We start from the raw sequence: 15,681 nt of genomic DNA, 5'->3' as shown, positions 1-15,681 counted from the left end.
AGGAGTGTGGATGAGGAGAAAATTGTTTAGTATGTGCTAGCTATTTCTATTGTCTACTTTTTTTTTCTCTCCTTTCTTTTTTGTTTCCTTGAATATGTATAAATGCCACATATTGTACAAATGTATACATATTCTACGTGGGTTTTTTTTTTTTATGTCAATTTGTTGTATGAACTGCCAATGTATCACGTTTTATTTCCAGATGGCTGCGTGCAACGTTTGTTTGTGGTTTTTTTTTTTTTTTTTTGTAGGTTTGGAAGAGAGCAGGGTGGGAGGTGAGGGCGGGGGAAAAGGGTTCCTATTACAGCAGCATATTATTGGGAAAACAAACCTTTGTATGTACCTTTGTACCTTTAAAAATGACTGAAGATGAGAAGCACATTTCCTGCTCATGTAAGAAGCCGGATGACAATGAATTTGGCCACAGAGCAGGTGCAGCACGGCAGCAGCTGATGTGTTTTTAATGAGTCCATCTTTTTTCTTCCACTTCATCTGAAAAAACATGATTTCATTTTTGGTCTCATCTCTGTGAAGCGAGGTGATTCCATCATTGTTCCCATGTCTAAGATGATTAGTTCAGTCAAATCTGTGGGTGATTAAGTAAAACACTGCATTAGTCCCGCAGATCGTGAAAACCTTCGCCCATCTGTGGGCCACTAATGTTACTCATGCCGTCTTTCTCCTCCTGTCTGTGGCCTGGATATTCACCTCTCTACACTCCCTGGAAGAACAAAAATCAGCTCAGAGTAAAATGGGTCACTTTGTGAATTTAAGATACGAAAAGTTGTGCTCAGAATCAGAGATGAGTGCTGTTGTAAATGACCTGTTGGAGCACCTCCTTACATGAGTCCTTTTCGTGGATCTGTGGTGGTGGTGGTGGTGGTGGGGGGGGGGGGTTAAGGGATTTATGTTTTCTTGTGCCAATGGGAGAAATTTGCCCTCGGGGCTTCCTGCCACAAACTTTGAGATTTTGGAAGCACCTGGGTTTAGCAAGGAGAGAGATCATGGGGTCAGGGTTCAAATATTCCACACAGCAAATCCAGCATGTCCAAATTAACACTGTCGGATTTGATTTCAACACTATTAAAGTGTCTATATGGGTCCACACCAGAGAGTGTTAATTTAACTCTTTTTGGAGAGTTGGTACGTTAACTCTGATTTAGTGTTAAACACCAAATCTGTCTGGAGTTGATAATTTATCACTTGGTGTTAAGAGTTTATATATTAACTCTCAAAGAGTATTTTAGTTTAACTACGTAAGAGTTATCTTCTAATTCATTCTAAAAAGCGGGAATTTTCCTGTTCTGAACTTCTAGAAATTTCTTTTGGAAATAAACATTTACTAAAAAGATGCAATGGTTTTTGAAAAACATTTATTCTGAACTGTGCACCACAATTTCAAAACATTTTCTGAAAGATGTAACAGTGTACATGTTCTCACTTTCATTAGAATTTTGTTTATCAAAAGGTCTGACATAGGTGAGCTGGTAAATGCAAATAACAGCATTCTCATCACTTATTTCTTCAATACAATATGCATGTCCTTCATTCATCCCTTTGTGGAACTTCAACGCACTTCTGCTCTCCCCCATATTCCATCTTCACAAGCATATCCTGTGCGGAGATCGAATAAAAATTAGTTGACACTAATTAATGGCACAAATAATCCAGTAAACAATTGCAGCACAGTAAAAAAAAAAAGGAATCCTCTTTGAGCCATTACTTGTGTAAAGTATTTTCCCAAAAGACAAGGACACAGGCAAAAGGTAATACTGAACTAAATGTAAAACCTCAACCTTTTTCATTTTTACCTAAACCGTGTGCACAAAACTCTGGAGGGATCTAAATGCTAACGTAGAATCCAATCAGGACGTCTGCTACTGCTGTTTGCTCGTGTTTTTTTTTTTTTTATGGGCGATCGTTTTCAGGCTTCAAGTAGCACCATTATACCAACATTTCACATTCTAGACATTGTTTTAGGTGTATTTCATCAAACGTTTTGACTGAAAATTCACATGCAAACTTTTTTCCAAGGCTGTGGTATTTGCCTGCAAACAATACCTTTCAGCTAGCTAAAACAGAATATTATGCTATCAGCGAGCAACATGGCTAATGCCTTTCACACAGCTTTGTCTCAACTCCAAAGAGCCACAGAAGTAAAAGCTCATAATAATAATTGAAACAATCTTTGAAAAAATGACTTACCAAGCATGGCAAACAACTCAAATATGTAGAGCAAAATGTTCTGAAACGGCTTCACTTCAGCTTCGATTGGAGCCGTGCTGGGGGCGGAGTCTGTGAATTTACTCTGTTGGTGTCATAGCCCCTGTAGGAGTTCAGAGTTAAGAGGTCAAGAGTTAATGTTTCCATTGTAACACCTCCAGATTTGACAGAGAAACACTCATTTTTAACACTCGATTTTAACTACTATCATTTTACACCTCAGAGTTACATTAAAAGAATGTGACTCTGCTTAGAGTAAAATTAACTCTACTTTTGCAAGAAGACTATTAACACTGAAACATTTAACACTTTTGAATTTGCTGTGCACTTCAAGAGCATTAACCACACTTCTTCTACCTTCCTGATTTATTTCCTCTTTCTCACAATACAGTACAATAGAAAATAATAGAATGGGCATTTATTATCATTTAGAACATTAACCATTAGAATGGTTCAAACAGCACAACAGAGGAGAAGATGGAGATGCAGCAGGAGAGGAAGGAGAGGAGGCAGGGGAAGAGGGAGGAAAGAGGGGAAGAAGAGATGAGAAATAGTAAAAGAAGAAGAGAGAGGGGAGGGAGGAGGAAATGGAGGAGGGAGGAGCAGAGGAGACAGTGCTAGAGTTGTCTTCCTCTCCTCAGACGGAGACGTAGAGCGGCTGCGGGCAGGCTGGGCGCTATAAGCGCGCGGAGTTGCTGCGCGCGGACAGAGGCGTCTGTGCGCACGTGAGTGTGACAACAGCGGCGCGGAGCTGTGACTGTAACTGAACCGTGAGGCGGGAAAAGTCCTGCGCAGACGCGTCGGCATGCTTCACCCGGACAACCGCACGCCCGAAGGCGGCGTCGCGCGCAGCTCTGACCCCCTCGCGTGACGCTGAATGGACCCGATGCGACTCGTCGACCCCCGGCACCTCCCGCAACTGATGCCCCTGAAGGACCGGGAGCCCACCGCGGCGACGGGCACCCTGGGGCCCCGCAACTCCACGCCGGCCGCGGGAGGAGAGGCCCCGCAGCACCACGCCGTGCCCTGGGTGGCCACCCTGCTGGCCGGCGTCCTCATCGCGACCATCGTGGTGGATGTTATCGGGAACCTGCTGGTCATCGTCTCCGTGTTCAGGAACAGGAAGCTCAGGAAAGCAGGTACACTTGACCTCCCGGTAGATGCTCGTCAGCAGGATTTCTTTGAGTTTTTGGAACTTTGTGATTCCAGAACAGATGTGGCCAGATGTTCGGTTACATCAGTGAATGTCTCTCTAAGAGTCCCCAGCATGAATCGTTTTATTTCTGTTCAATTTTATTGATTTCATTTATTGAACTCTTTTCTGCTTGAATAATACTACTTTTCTTTGCAAGTTGGTTGCTTTATATTTTTGTGCTGCAGGCATTTTCCAAGTTTTCCAAGATAAATAAACTCTAGCTTTGCATTTTGCATGTATTTCTTTTGGTTTAAAATCATCTTTTGTGTCCTTTGTTCTGTTTTATTAGATATTTCAGTCACCTGTGAAGCGCCTATAACCTGCATGAAAAGCTAATAAAGTTTAATTGGCTGATGGATCCAATGATGAGATGAAAGCACTTCTCTTTGCTCCTGTGTTTGTCTGTGAGCACATAGGAATTTAATCATTTGGGAGTTAAAAATGAGTGGATTGATCCATTGGTCCATTTTTCTGAGGGCGATGGCTCAGACATGCTTTCATGTTTGTGTATTTCAGTATGTTTGCGTGATATTTTGATGATATCCTAACTGAGAAATCTTATAAAAACCATAAAACAGTCATAATCGTGCAGTTACTTGGTTATTGTAATAGACCTGCAAGAATATTTAGAGAAATAAAAAGAGCATGTGGTACCCCAGAGTCCTCACAGAAGCCACTCTAACATCAGCCTGACAGGTTGATGAGTTCCTTTAATAGCTCTTTTGTTGTGAAAGTCTTGAAGAGTCTGAAGTTTGGCTCTCAGGCACTGATGAGCTGTTGGCTCGTGCAGAGGATCAAACTCTCCGAGACTCCCTGACACGTTTGAGGTGTGAGAAAAACGAAGCGCTGGCAGCCTGACAGCTGACTCACTGTGATCGATGAGTAAAACTCTTGACAGCGACACACACTTCAGAAGCACCTGAGCACCTCCTGCTCATCAAACACATCATCATCACAGGTTCTGATAAAGCACTCACACTCCTTCACTGCACTTTTCAATACTCACATATTTCCCCATGAGTTATTTGGCAGTTTTCACATTCTGGTGATGCATGACGTCCAGCAAGACCTCAGGAGAATTAGTCCAGGCAGGAAAATCAATTCATCGGGGTTTCAGACTTGCTGCACCTGCTCGTAGTCTCTCCTCACAGCAATACGCAGCACAGGTCAGGGTGCTGGAGATCAACACATTTTACACAAGATGCGCCGCCCCGCTGTTTAACCTCCAGAAAAATAAATTATGAAGAAAGTAATGCATACTTTACTTAGTCATTGCAGAAAGTAATTAGATTACTTTTGCAGTAACAGTCTAACACTGAACCTTTTGCTTGTGGCCACATGTCCTGCTGCGTTTGTACGGCTCTGATGTCGTGTTGATGGACGGTTCTTTCAGGCCTGAGCTCAGTTAAATCTCCAGTGTCACATTTTTCTCCCTTGGTGCAAAAAACCAGAAGCAGTCATCACTCCAGTTAAAAAATGTGCATTGTTTTTGTCTGAAATGTGGCATGAAACAGCTCGCTTCATCATTTCCACCATCATTTCTTAATGTCTGGTACTAAAAGGCATTTATAACAGCAGCATTTCTATGGATGAGGCTCCACGTGGACGTCCTCAATCTTTAAAATGTAATCTAAACTAATCAAAACCTGTCTTTGAACCTTCGATCTGATTTCATGATTTCGTTTAGCAGTTTTCATGGTGCTGTTCAAACTGTCAGCTGATCTGAGAGAGCATTACTACCTTTTTGTTAGTATTATCATGGACACCGTATCATTACTACTCGATCACACAGGAAGACTGGAACAGATGAAGAGTTTAGTTTGAGTTGGTTGAAGTAACCTGCTGCATCTGAGGTTTTTTTCTCTTTGTTGAAGGATCAGAGTGCTTAAAGTGTGAGCACTGACACTGTAGTGGGTTTACATCCTGCTGAGAAACTCCAGATAACAGAAAGACTTTCTTTTTCCAGTCTTTTTAAAATTCACACGAAGGTTGGTATAATTGCACATTTGAGAAATTATACCTTATAGAAGCTGGTAGATCTATAATATCCACTTTACACTGTATAGCTAATTGATTACAAGATCATTTTGTACCCTCATCTTGTTTTTCTGTACTTCAAATAAGACCTCTGCACTGATCTTCTTCTTTTAGAGAGTTATGATAAAATAATGCGACAAAATGCAGAAAAAGAGAGCGTCGTCTACAGATGTGAGCACACCTGTTAATGAACATCATTAACCCTCCAAACAGAACAAGTGTATCTGCTATGCAGCAAATATGAAAACAAAGAGCTACAGTTCCTCTAGTGTCCAGCAGAGGCAGCAGCAGAGAGTCAGTCCCATCTGGTGTTTAAGTCTGACGTCATTAGCTGTTTCTGGGTCCAAACTTTGCTTCAGGTCCCTAAATCAAACGAACACTGCAGCATCACTGAGAGTGAGATCACTGTATAAATTCTTGACTGTTTAAATGATCGGTGTGGCTGCTCTACCAGGTGTAACAGTAAAGTTAAACATCCAAGCATCCATGAAAACAGAATTTCTGAAATTTAACGGAGTTAGAATTTAGCAGGACGTTAGCTCACTATTTTCCATCTAAAGATGATATACCATGTTCTGACTGAGGGATTTCTGTAAGATTAAAACGTACAGCTCTGTTATCACTTCAGACATAAATGAAGACAGAAAACTAAACAGCAGTGACGTTAGTAGGGTTACTGAAGCTGCACTAGCTGGTATATAATGATGTGCTATGCGGTGGCTAGCTACACAGCTATGTTAGCATAATATAAACAGACCGAAGCTGGAGGATGAACGCTAACTTTTTTCCACTCGATAAAAGTTAACGTGAGTGTTCCCAATGGTTAGGGACAAATGCATTCACATGGCAGGATGCTGTAAAGAGACCAAACTTCAGTCAGGAGAAACAACTGAGATAATTCATCCACAATACGAGGTTAGCCATTAATATACTCCTGCATGGGCTGGGATGTAGTTACATCGTAAGGGTTTAAAAACTGAGCTTTAAAATGAATAGTGGTAATAAAACCCGAGAAAGGTAAACAGTGATTACTGACTTCAAGATACAAATCATTAAAACATGTTAAAAACACAACAGCCTTAATAAACGTAGAGTAGTCTGGACTCGGAAGCAGGATTCATACGTCATCACTTAAAAAACGGATAGACTCCCATGTAAAAATAAACGTATTTACAGCCTGATACACAAACTGTTTTAGTTTCTATAGATAATTTCCCCTTTCATAACACCTGTATGAGGAAGGATGTTTTTAAAATTCCCCTTTTGCATTATTAGGGGTGTGGCCTCTTTTTTACTTACAGGTAAAAGGCAATACAGAAAGCAGTAGCTGCTCCATTCTTGGGCCAATTTAGGCTTTTTTAACAACCAGCATGATAAAAAAAATGCTTTATTCTCTCTCTCAAAAGTCAATGTTAGTCATTTTCATTTAAAGACCCTCCCATTTCACATACACCAACATCCAAAAAGTGCCAACCCAAAAGTTGGCTTCATTAACCTCAAGAGTTATTCCTTCTGTCTATCCCTAAAGCTTGCACTCAAACTGAAACTGGGTGTTTCCTCCACCTGGAATTATCTCTGTGAGCTGCTTGTGCCAAATGTTAATTTTAAGTGACCTGTAGTCTGTAAATATTCTGTCTGATCTTTTGATGCATGCTCAATCATCAAGGTAAGGAAGTCCCAAAAGGTTGATTCTGTTCATCTGGACGTTTTTAGTGGGAGAAACGTTTAGTCACTCATCCAAGTGAGTTCTGCAGGTTTCCCCAACCTTATAAACAGTGCATTTGCACATTAATAGATTCAAAATTCAAAACGTTTATTGTCATGTGTACAAAGAAAAGCATTTCTCTATGCAATGAAATTCTTTCTCTGCTGTCCACACACAGATGCCTGTTAATATGTACAAATAGAACTAGAACAAATAAAATATAAACAGTATGAATAAATACATACAACAAAAATTGAAACAGATAAATAGATTTATATGCAAAAGAGCTATGAGCTTAATATGCTGGTTTGATATGTAAGATGATGTGATGTGCAAAGGTTATTTTTACTGTTAAAATAGGTCAGCTGTTCAAGAGTCAGCAGTGGCGAAGAAGGAGTTGTTCAGTCGGGATGTTCTGGACACTTCTGCCCTCAGGACAAAGGTTTAGAAGTGTGAACAGTCCATGTTCGGGGTGTGTGGGGTCTTTGAGGATGGAGTTCAATTCAATTCAATTTTATTTATATAGCGCCAAATCACAACAAAAGTCGCCTCAAGGCGCTTCATAGATACAGAGAAAAACCCAACAATCATATGACCCCCTATGAGCAAGCACTTTGGCGACAGTGGGAAGGAAAAACTCCCTTTTAACAGGAAGAAACCTCTGGCAAAACCAGGCTCAGGGAGCGGTGGCTATCTGCTGCGACCGGTTGGGGTGAGAGTCAGCTCTCCTCTGGACTCTGCGATGGTATATGCTCTGCAGAGAGGGCAGCGGGGTGACCTTCTCCGCGGTTGTTATCACTCTCTGCAGGCGTTTGCAGTCCATAGCAGTAGTGCTGCCATACCATGCACTGATGCAGCTGGTCAGTGTGCTCTCCACAATGAAGCTGTAGAACCTGCTGAGGATCTTGGCCAACATACCAAATTTCCTCAGCTTCCTCAAGAAATACAGCCGCTGCTGAGCCTTCTTGACCAGCTGTGTGGTGTTCAGTGTCCAGGTGAGGTCCTCAGTGATGTTGACGCCCAGGTATCTAAAGCTGCTCACCCTCTCCACCTCAAAGCCCCGGATAAACAGCGGCTGGTGAGGTCTTGTGTCCACTATCATCTCTTTTCTCTTATCAGTGTTGAGGGTGAGGTTGTTGTCATGACACCAGACCGGCCACCTCTCTCCTATAAGCCACTTCGTCCCCTCCAGTGATGCAACCAATCCCTGCTGTGTTGTCCGCGAACTTCAGTACGGTGTTATCCCTATTGGAGGCGACACAGTTGTGGGTGTACAGGATGTAGAACATGGGACTGAGGACCAACCCTGTGGAACGCCAGTGTTTGTAATAATGCTGGCTGAAGTCCTGTTGCCGATCTTGACGGACAGGGCCTGCCAGTCAAAAAGTCCTGTAGCCAGTCACAAAAGGTGGGGTGTAGGCTGAGTGTTGCCAGCTTGTGAGTGAGTTTATGTGGGATGACTGTATTGATACTGGGGGCTTTGCATTGCTGAGACAGGCCAAAACCTTTGTCCGTAGTTGCTCTGCTTCCACGTCTGCAATGTTGTTTCGAATGAATGTTTCTGTGGCTGTGATCAGTCCACTAGCGGGATTTGTCTCTGCTTGGGTGAGTTGTCTGTCAGACATATTTTTCACCCACTTGTCCACACTTCTCTGTGTGGCATCCATCTTTCTTCTGGCCGCTGAGAACACTCTCTGTATTTTGCTTGTGTTTCTGATGCTCAGCAAGTCAAACTTTCTTTGTTGCCTGGTCTTAGACTATGTCCACACTATAGATATATTTGAAAACAGCGTTTTCGTCTGAAAATGCTCCGCGTCCACACTAGCGTTTTCAGTCGTTTTCAGAGTTGTCCGTCCACATTGAAACGGCTGAAAATGCTTACGTTCCAGTACTGCGCATGCAAGAAAAACAAGAAGATTTGGCCTGCCTCATTTCTGTCTGCCATTTATTTACTTTACGGCTCGTTGAAACGTCGCAGCAAAAGGTTGGGGAAAAGCACCAAGTTTTTTAAATGGAAAAACAATGAGGTGGAGTTGTTGCTGCAAGTAACACAAAAGTACAAAGTTGCCAAAGCGCGTGAGAATTAAATGATTTGAAGAAAAGGAACATGTACAAACTGATACTAATCTTTAACAGGGCTGTCAAAATTGAAAGCAAACAAAACAACTGCTGCTATCTTTGTTTAACCCTCTCAGGCTCAAATTAAACTTTTTGTTGCTAATGCACAACCAAGTCCTGCAGTGGTACTTCTGAGTAAAAAAAACTCATAAAATATGTATGTGGGGTAATCAGGTTGTTAATTTTTAACTGTTGCAAATCGGCAACGCCTTCCTTGAGAGGGTTAATTGGTCACATGACCGCTTCACATGACTGAAACGCATCATCGTTTTAGAAAGTCTGCGTTTTCGAGTGTCCACACTGCGACGGGACAGCTTTGTTTTGAAATGTATGCGTTTTCAAGAGCATTTTCAAAACCATGCGTTTTTCCTTGGGGAAAGCGTCGTCTCAGTGTGGACAGGAGGCCAAAATGGAGATTAAACAATGCGAAACGCATTAATGTGGATGTAACCTTAGACTTTTCACGCTGTGCTAGACGAGCCTTCTCAGTGAATTCGAACACCTTTTGAAAAGTATTCTTATTTAGAAGCATTGTAAGACTTTGTGAAGCTGCCCCTAACTGACCTCACTGCCCATTCCCACATAGCAAGGAGGTCTGGCCCGGATCTGGTATCAAGCCAGCACTGCTGGCTGACTTCTGGCATGATAAGACGTATGTCATCCTGATATGGCCCAGGTAGGCCTGGCATAGATGACACTGTCTATGTGATGGCATGCCATATCTGGCTCAATTGTGGTTTGGGTCATGTGGCCGAGGTTCATAGAAAACAGGTCTTCCCTGGATCTGGCATCAAGCTGGCACTTCTGACTGACCGGTGTCATGGCAGGGTGTATGTCAACCAGATGTGGGCCAGGTCTGGCAATGATGGCACTATTTATGTTCCTATTTTCCTACTTTAGTTAGGAGACCCAAATGCCATGTTGCAATACTATACTGCTATAGTAGCCAGCGTTTCAAATGCAGGTTTGACAGGTTTGTGAATGTATACTTTATCCAAAACCTAGCGATGGTTTACAGTTTACCACTGGGTGGCTGTAGCTCAGGAGGTAGAGCAGGTCACGTGCTAATCGGAAGGTTAGCGGTTCGATCCCTGGTTCCTCCAGTCTGCATGTCAAGAGTGTGAATGTGTGGGAAGCACGCAGTTAGGAGAAAGTGTCTGAATGTTGTATAGAGTACTTTGAGTAATCTAGGTACCTAGGAAAGTGTTATATAAGAGTCAATCCATTCACTGTCGGAACAGAGTTTTGTCATGTTACTTTTGCACTGTTTTGCATGTTCCGACAACTGGCAAACATTCCCACCTATGGACAATTTAGAGTTTGCAGTTAACCTACCCCCACTAACTGCATGTCTTTGCACTGTGGGAGGAAGCCCGAGAACCCACGCACGGGAAGAACATGCAAACTCCACACAGAAAGACCCCGGCCTAATGGTGGAATCAAACTCAGTACCTTCTTGCTGTGAGGCAACAGTGCTAACCACCATGCCGCCCTTGTTTGAATTAGTGGGTAAATAAAGACTGGGATGATTATCCAAGATCATTCTTTGTCACCTTCCAGTTATTCCATAACACTTGATCTCCAGAACATCACCTTGCTGTGGTGAAAAGTTATTAAACCAACACATTCTGTTGATCCCTGAGCCGGGGTTGTAATGATAAAAGTTGGAAATCTGGATGAATTATTCACCTCTGTCATTTATTCTTCTCGCTGCCTCCTCAGATATCTGATCACTCATCCTGTCCTCTCTTATCCCTCCTCTTCCTCCCCTTCCTCCCTTCTCTTCAGTAGCCTCATCTCCTTAATTTTCTTCACGGTTCTTCTCCTGCATGTCCATTTTTCTCCTCTCTCCTGCCTTTCTTGTCCTTTCCACTTGATTCATCCTCTCCAACTTTTCGTCTTTCTCCCTCTCTCCACAGTGTCCTTTTATCCTTCCTTTTCAATGATTCTCCTCTTCATTGCTCTTTTCTTTCCTCCTCCTGTCCCATCAGGTCTCTTATCTCTCAGATTTTCTCCTCTCGACTGCATCCTTCTCTCCTCTCCTGAGGGTAAATGATTCTCCTCTTTTCTCCATTTTTCTGCTCTCCCTCTCCATCTACCCTGATCACTGGTGTTACACTTCATCACCACATCTACACAAGCCTGACAGACTACCTTCATTCCTAACCTGCAAACTCTTCTTTCAGCTGCTCGTGCTGAAAAAGAAGCAGAGATTTTATATGTAAAGTAATTTCCGAGTTGGGCTGCTCTGCTCAGGTCTCAGAGGGACTGTTCAAACATGGGTGGAAGTGCAGTGTATCAGCGTCAAGGGTTACTGGCTGACTGCCCAAACTCTACCTGTTCAGCTCATTTTCTGGCTCTGAAACTGTGCGCTGTGTCCAGCAATCAATTTGATTGAGTCAGACTGTCCTGTTTGATCTCAGGTTCAGAACATCAGCAGAGCTCAAACTTTTCTGAGAACAGTCCCATTGGGCAAACCACACAAAGCTGCTTCATTCATGAATCTCATACATCTGCCCTTCATTAGCACTGCAGACGCAAATGCTCATCTCAAATATTCACGAGTAACAGCTCCAGTACAAAATGCTCTTACTGCAGGAAAAACATGTGGACATATCTGCAAGTTCACTCACAGGTTTCAGAAGAAACTCTCTGACGTGCTTTTTTTATAGGCTAGCCTGGAGGTTAGCCTCACCCTGGATTCATTAGCAAAAACAACTCAATTGGATTTTGCATTATTGCTAAAAAATGCTCTGTGGATAAAAATCTTCAGGATATGTTTGTTCAGGGAGATTAGGCTAACTTTAGCCTGTGGTCACATGACTTCCATGATGCTAAGTTTCATCTCATTAAGCCTCCTACTCTCTGGGATCTGCAAAACCTTTATGAGTCCGGTATTTAATAGACATGCGCACAAATACCATGACCATGCACAGTGTGGGGGTTCAAATCGCCCAGCTTCACCCAGGGTGGAGTGTGCATGAATGAATTGAATTGCGCCCTGTGGAGTTTTACTTTTCTCCACTGAAACACAGTTCAAGGATCTTTACTGCACAGCAAATAAAATATTATTTTTTATGCTCAAGCTAGCAGCGCTTAAGTAGAGTAAATTTGGAATGGAGTCAGGGCTATGCCAGGTTTTCTGCTTCCTTCAGACCTCTAATGTGACCATGAGCTGTGGTCATACAGCTGTGAGGATACAAGGGCCAGAAACGAATCCTCTAAAAGGTGTCCTGGCTCATCCTCAAAGGCCAGGTGAAGAGCTCTGTCAGAGCCGGTTGACTTGCTGGACACCTCCTTCCCAGATAGCAAAATTGGTATGGCCCGGATCTGGCCCACACAATGTGCTTACAACTGGCTCACAAAGAATGACATCCCTTTGGTGGCCCAGATCTGGTTTGCAAGAGGTGGCCCACATATGGGCCAGCACAAAGCCAGTTGCAGACATACTGGTGGTCCTGTGCTGGCCCATCTGCGGATCACCTCTGGCAAACCTGGTCTGGGCCACCAAAGGGCCGTCATTCTTTGCGGTATGTGGGCCATGTGTAAGTTGTGTGCAGCCACGGGCCAGTTGCAGACACACTGCTGGCCCTGTGCTGGCCCAGAACAGTTTCAGCTCTGGCCCCACATGTCAGCCTAATGTGTACTTTAATCAAGCCATGTAATAACAACATGTGCCCAAACGTAATAGTGCAAAAGTAACATGACAAAACTCCGGTCAGACAGTCGATGGACTGATTCTTTTATAGCGCTTTTTCACTCTGTCAGATTACTCAAAGAGCTCTATACAACATGCCGCAGTCACACACTTTCTCTAAACTACATGCTTCCTAACTGCATTCATTCACATTCACACTCTTGACATACAAACTGGAGGAGGCAGGGATCAAACCACTAACCTTCTGATCAGTAGGTAACCTGCTCTACCTCCTGAGCTACAGCCACTCTGCGGCAAACCCGTCAAACCTGCATTTGAAACGTTAGCTACTATAGCAGTATAGTATTACAACATGGCATTTGGGTCTCCTAACTAAAATAGGAAAATAGGAACATAAATATTGCCATCATTGCCAGACCTGGCCCACATCTGGTTGACATACACCCTGCCATGACATTGGTCAGTCAGAAGTGCCAGCTTGATGACGGATCCAGGGAAGACCTGTTTTCTATGTGGGTTAGTGAGGTGTTTCATGTTCTGCTGGGAGGAGCTGGATGTGTCTCCAGTTATTGTGCTTCCAGTCGTTGCCTGCATCTCGATTTCTGATCACCTGAGTGGAGGTGAGCTTTTTCTTGTTGCTAGTTTTTGGCTTCTGATCTGGATTTCAAATGCATGTGTCATATCACCTTGGATATGCATGAGACACAGGAGCCAGACTTGCTGGTGTAATAAAAATTTGTTAAATTTGTAAGAAACAATGATAGGTTCATCTAGCATAAACCTATTGCTGGAACGCCAAGACAATTCTACTACAATGTCAAAAGCAAGACGCAAGTCACTAGAGCTCTTTGTGTTGCTCGTGCACGAGGGAGAGAACCGTGACGAGTGCTGTTCCTGATGCTTGAACCTCAGTCACTCTCAGTTAGCTCCCCCGTAGCACTGCTCTTTATTGTGATTACATGAATATGCATAGTCTCGTTAACATATGACGTCTTACATAGGCATGTGAACAAAGTACCGTTTGTGTGTATGTGTAGATATGCGTGTGTGTGTGTGTGTATGTATATGGGCGTGTGTGTGTGTGTCAAGATATGACCCTGTGACTCCCCAAAGCTGGTGCTAGGAGCCCAGCGGTCCACCTAAACAAAGGGCTCTTATACTTAAGCAGATACAGAGTAGGTGTCTTCCCATAGTATAAATCAGAAAGAGAAGGTACGACCTCTCTCATGACCCTAGGATGTGTGTGCATGCTAGAACACTCTGGAAGGCACACAGAGTCTTTGCAGACTGCTAAGGATCAGACCTCCATAATTATGCAATCGATTTTATACCTCTAACCATATATGAGTATATATTTCTAAGCATAAATGATAATCCAACAATATAAACCTAACAAACAACATTTCTTTTGCGTCCTCTTAATATTTTGACAATTTTAGCATTTTATGAGTCACTTAAATGATTTCATAAATGAGTAATCTATATGCCATCTTTTCATGAACTATCTGCACAGGACCACAGTTACTTTAAAAAAATCTGCTCTGAAACAACAGCACAACACTTCATCCTGAAGTCTGTAATACTCAGATATTTAAACATATCGTTAGCTTCATAGCATAAGTGCCTAAGTCATTTTTTGGTCAAATTGAGATTTTTGCCTAACTTTACTCCCCTACCACTGCTGCATCATCCTGTCCGTCTGCCTATGTCATCACAAAAAAATGACTTAGGCACTTATGCTATGAAGCTAACGATATGTTAATGGTCAGCGTGTGCTCACAGATGGAGTTTGGCCAGTTTTAAGAGTTTTCAGAGTTGGGATGGTGGGAGGATCCTCTGAATCATGACAAGCAAAGCTGAGCAGATGGCTTTTTATATAAATGTATATATATATATAGATATATATATATATGCTGATGATATACATGCATACTAGAGGCTAAAGTATTTCAAGTATTTAACTATGTTGTCTTTTTTGTGTTTGTCACAGTGAGGAAGAGGTAGTGCAGATCAGCGGAAAGCATTTTAATAAAGTTCAGATTAATAATGTGATTTATGCTCTGCTGAGTTTATCAGACACACAAGTCTTCAGTTCTACAGAAAATGATCATTAAACACAACATGAGGAATTATCGTATTCTTTGGACCATAAGGCTGCCTGACTCCATGGTATAATTCTCAAACACGTACCCTAAAGCAGATTACTCGTAAGCTGGAGAGGAAATGGCGTGTCACAAATTTAGAGGATCATCATTTAGCCTGGAGAAATAGTTTGTTGCTTTATAAGAAAGTCCTCCGCAAAGCCAGAATATCTTACTATTCGTCACTGATTGAAGAAAATAAGAACAACCCCAAGTTTCTCTTCAGCACTGTAGCCAGGCTGACAAAAAGTCAGAGCTCTTTTGAGCCAACAATCCCTTTAACGTTAACTAGTAATGACTTGATGAACTTCTTCACAAATAAAATTTTTATCATTAGAGAAAAAATTACCAATAATCATCCCACAGATGTAATATTATCTACAGCTACTCTTAGTACAATTGATGTTAAGTTAGACTCTTTTTCTCCAATTGATTTTTCTGAGTTAACTTCAATAATTACTTCCTCCAAACTAGAGATGGCACGATACCACTTTTTTATGTCCGATACCGATATCATAAATTTGGATATCTGCCGATACCGATATGAATCCGATATAGTGTTTTTTAATCAACAAAACTGTTTTTTAAATATCTTGCTGCATTT

At 42.3% G+C, this 15,681-nt stretch overlaps 1 protein-coding gene across 1 annotated transcript in view; it reads left to right on the top strand.

The window, feature by feature from the left end:
• Nucleotides 1–2,853: 2,853 nt before the first annotated feature.
• The window catches only part of mtnr1al (melatonin receptor type 1A like), a 42,176-nt gene continuing 29,348 nt past the window's right edge, over nucleotides 2,854–15,681 (top strand). The window contains exon 1 of the mRNA XM_005741231.1: nucleotides 2,854–3,362. Coding sequence (XP_005741288.1) covers nucleotides 3,101–3,362 — 262 coding nt within the window. The 5' untranslated portion in view covers nucleotides 2,854–3,100. The remainder of the gene's footprint in view (nucleotides 3,363–15,681) is intronic.

The sequence above is a fragment of the Pundamilia nyererei genome, unplaced genomic scaffold, assembly GCF_000239375.1.
Source record: "Pundamilia nyererei isolate P.nyererei 1_Seehausen unplaced genomic scaffold, PunNye1.0 scaffold00108, whole genome shotgun sequence".
Classification (NCBI taxonomy): Eukaryota; Metazoa; Chordata; class Actinopteri; order Cichliformes; family Cichlidae; genus Pundamilia; species Pundamilia nyererei.
This window is presented reverse-complemented; position numbering and strand designations above follow the sequence as displayed.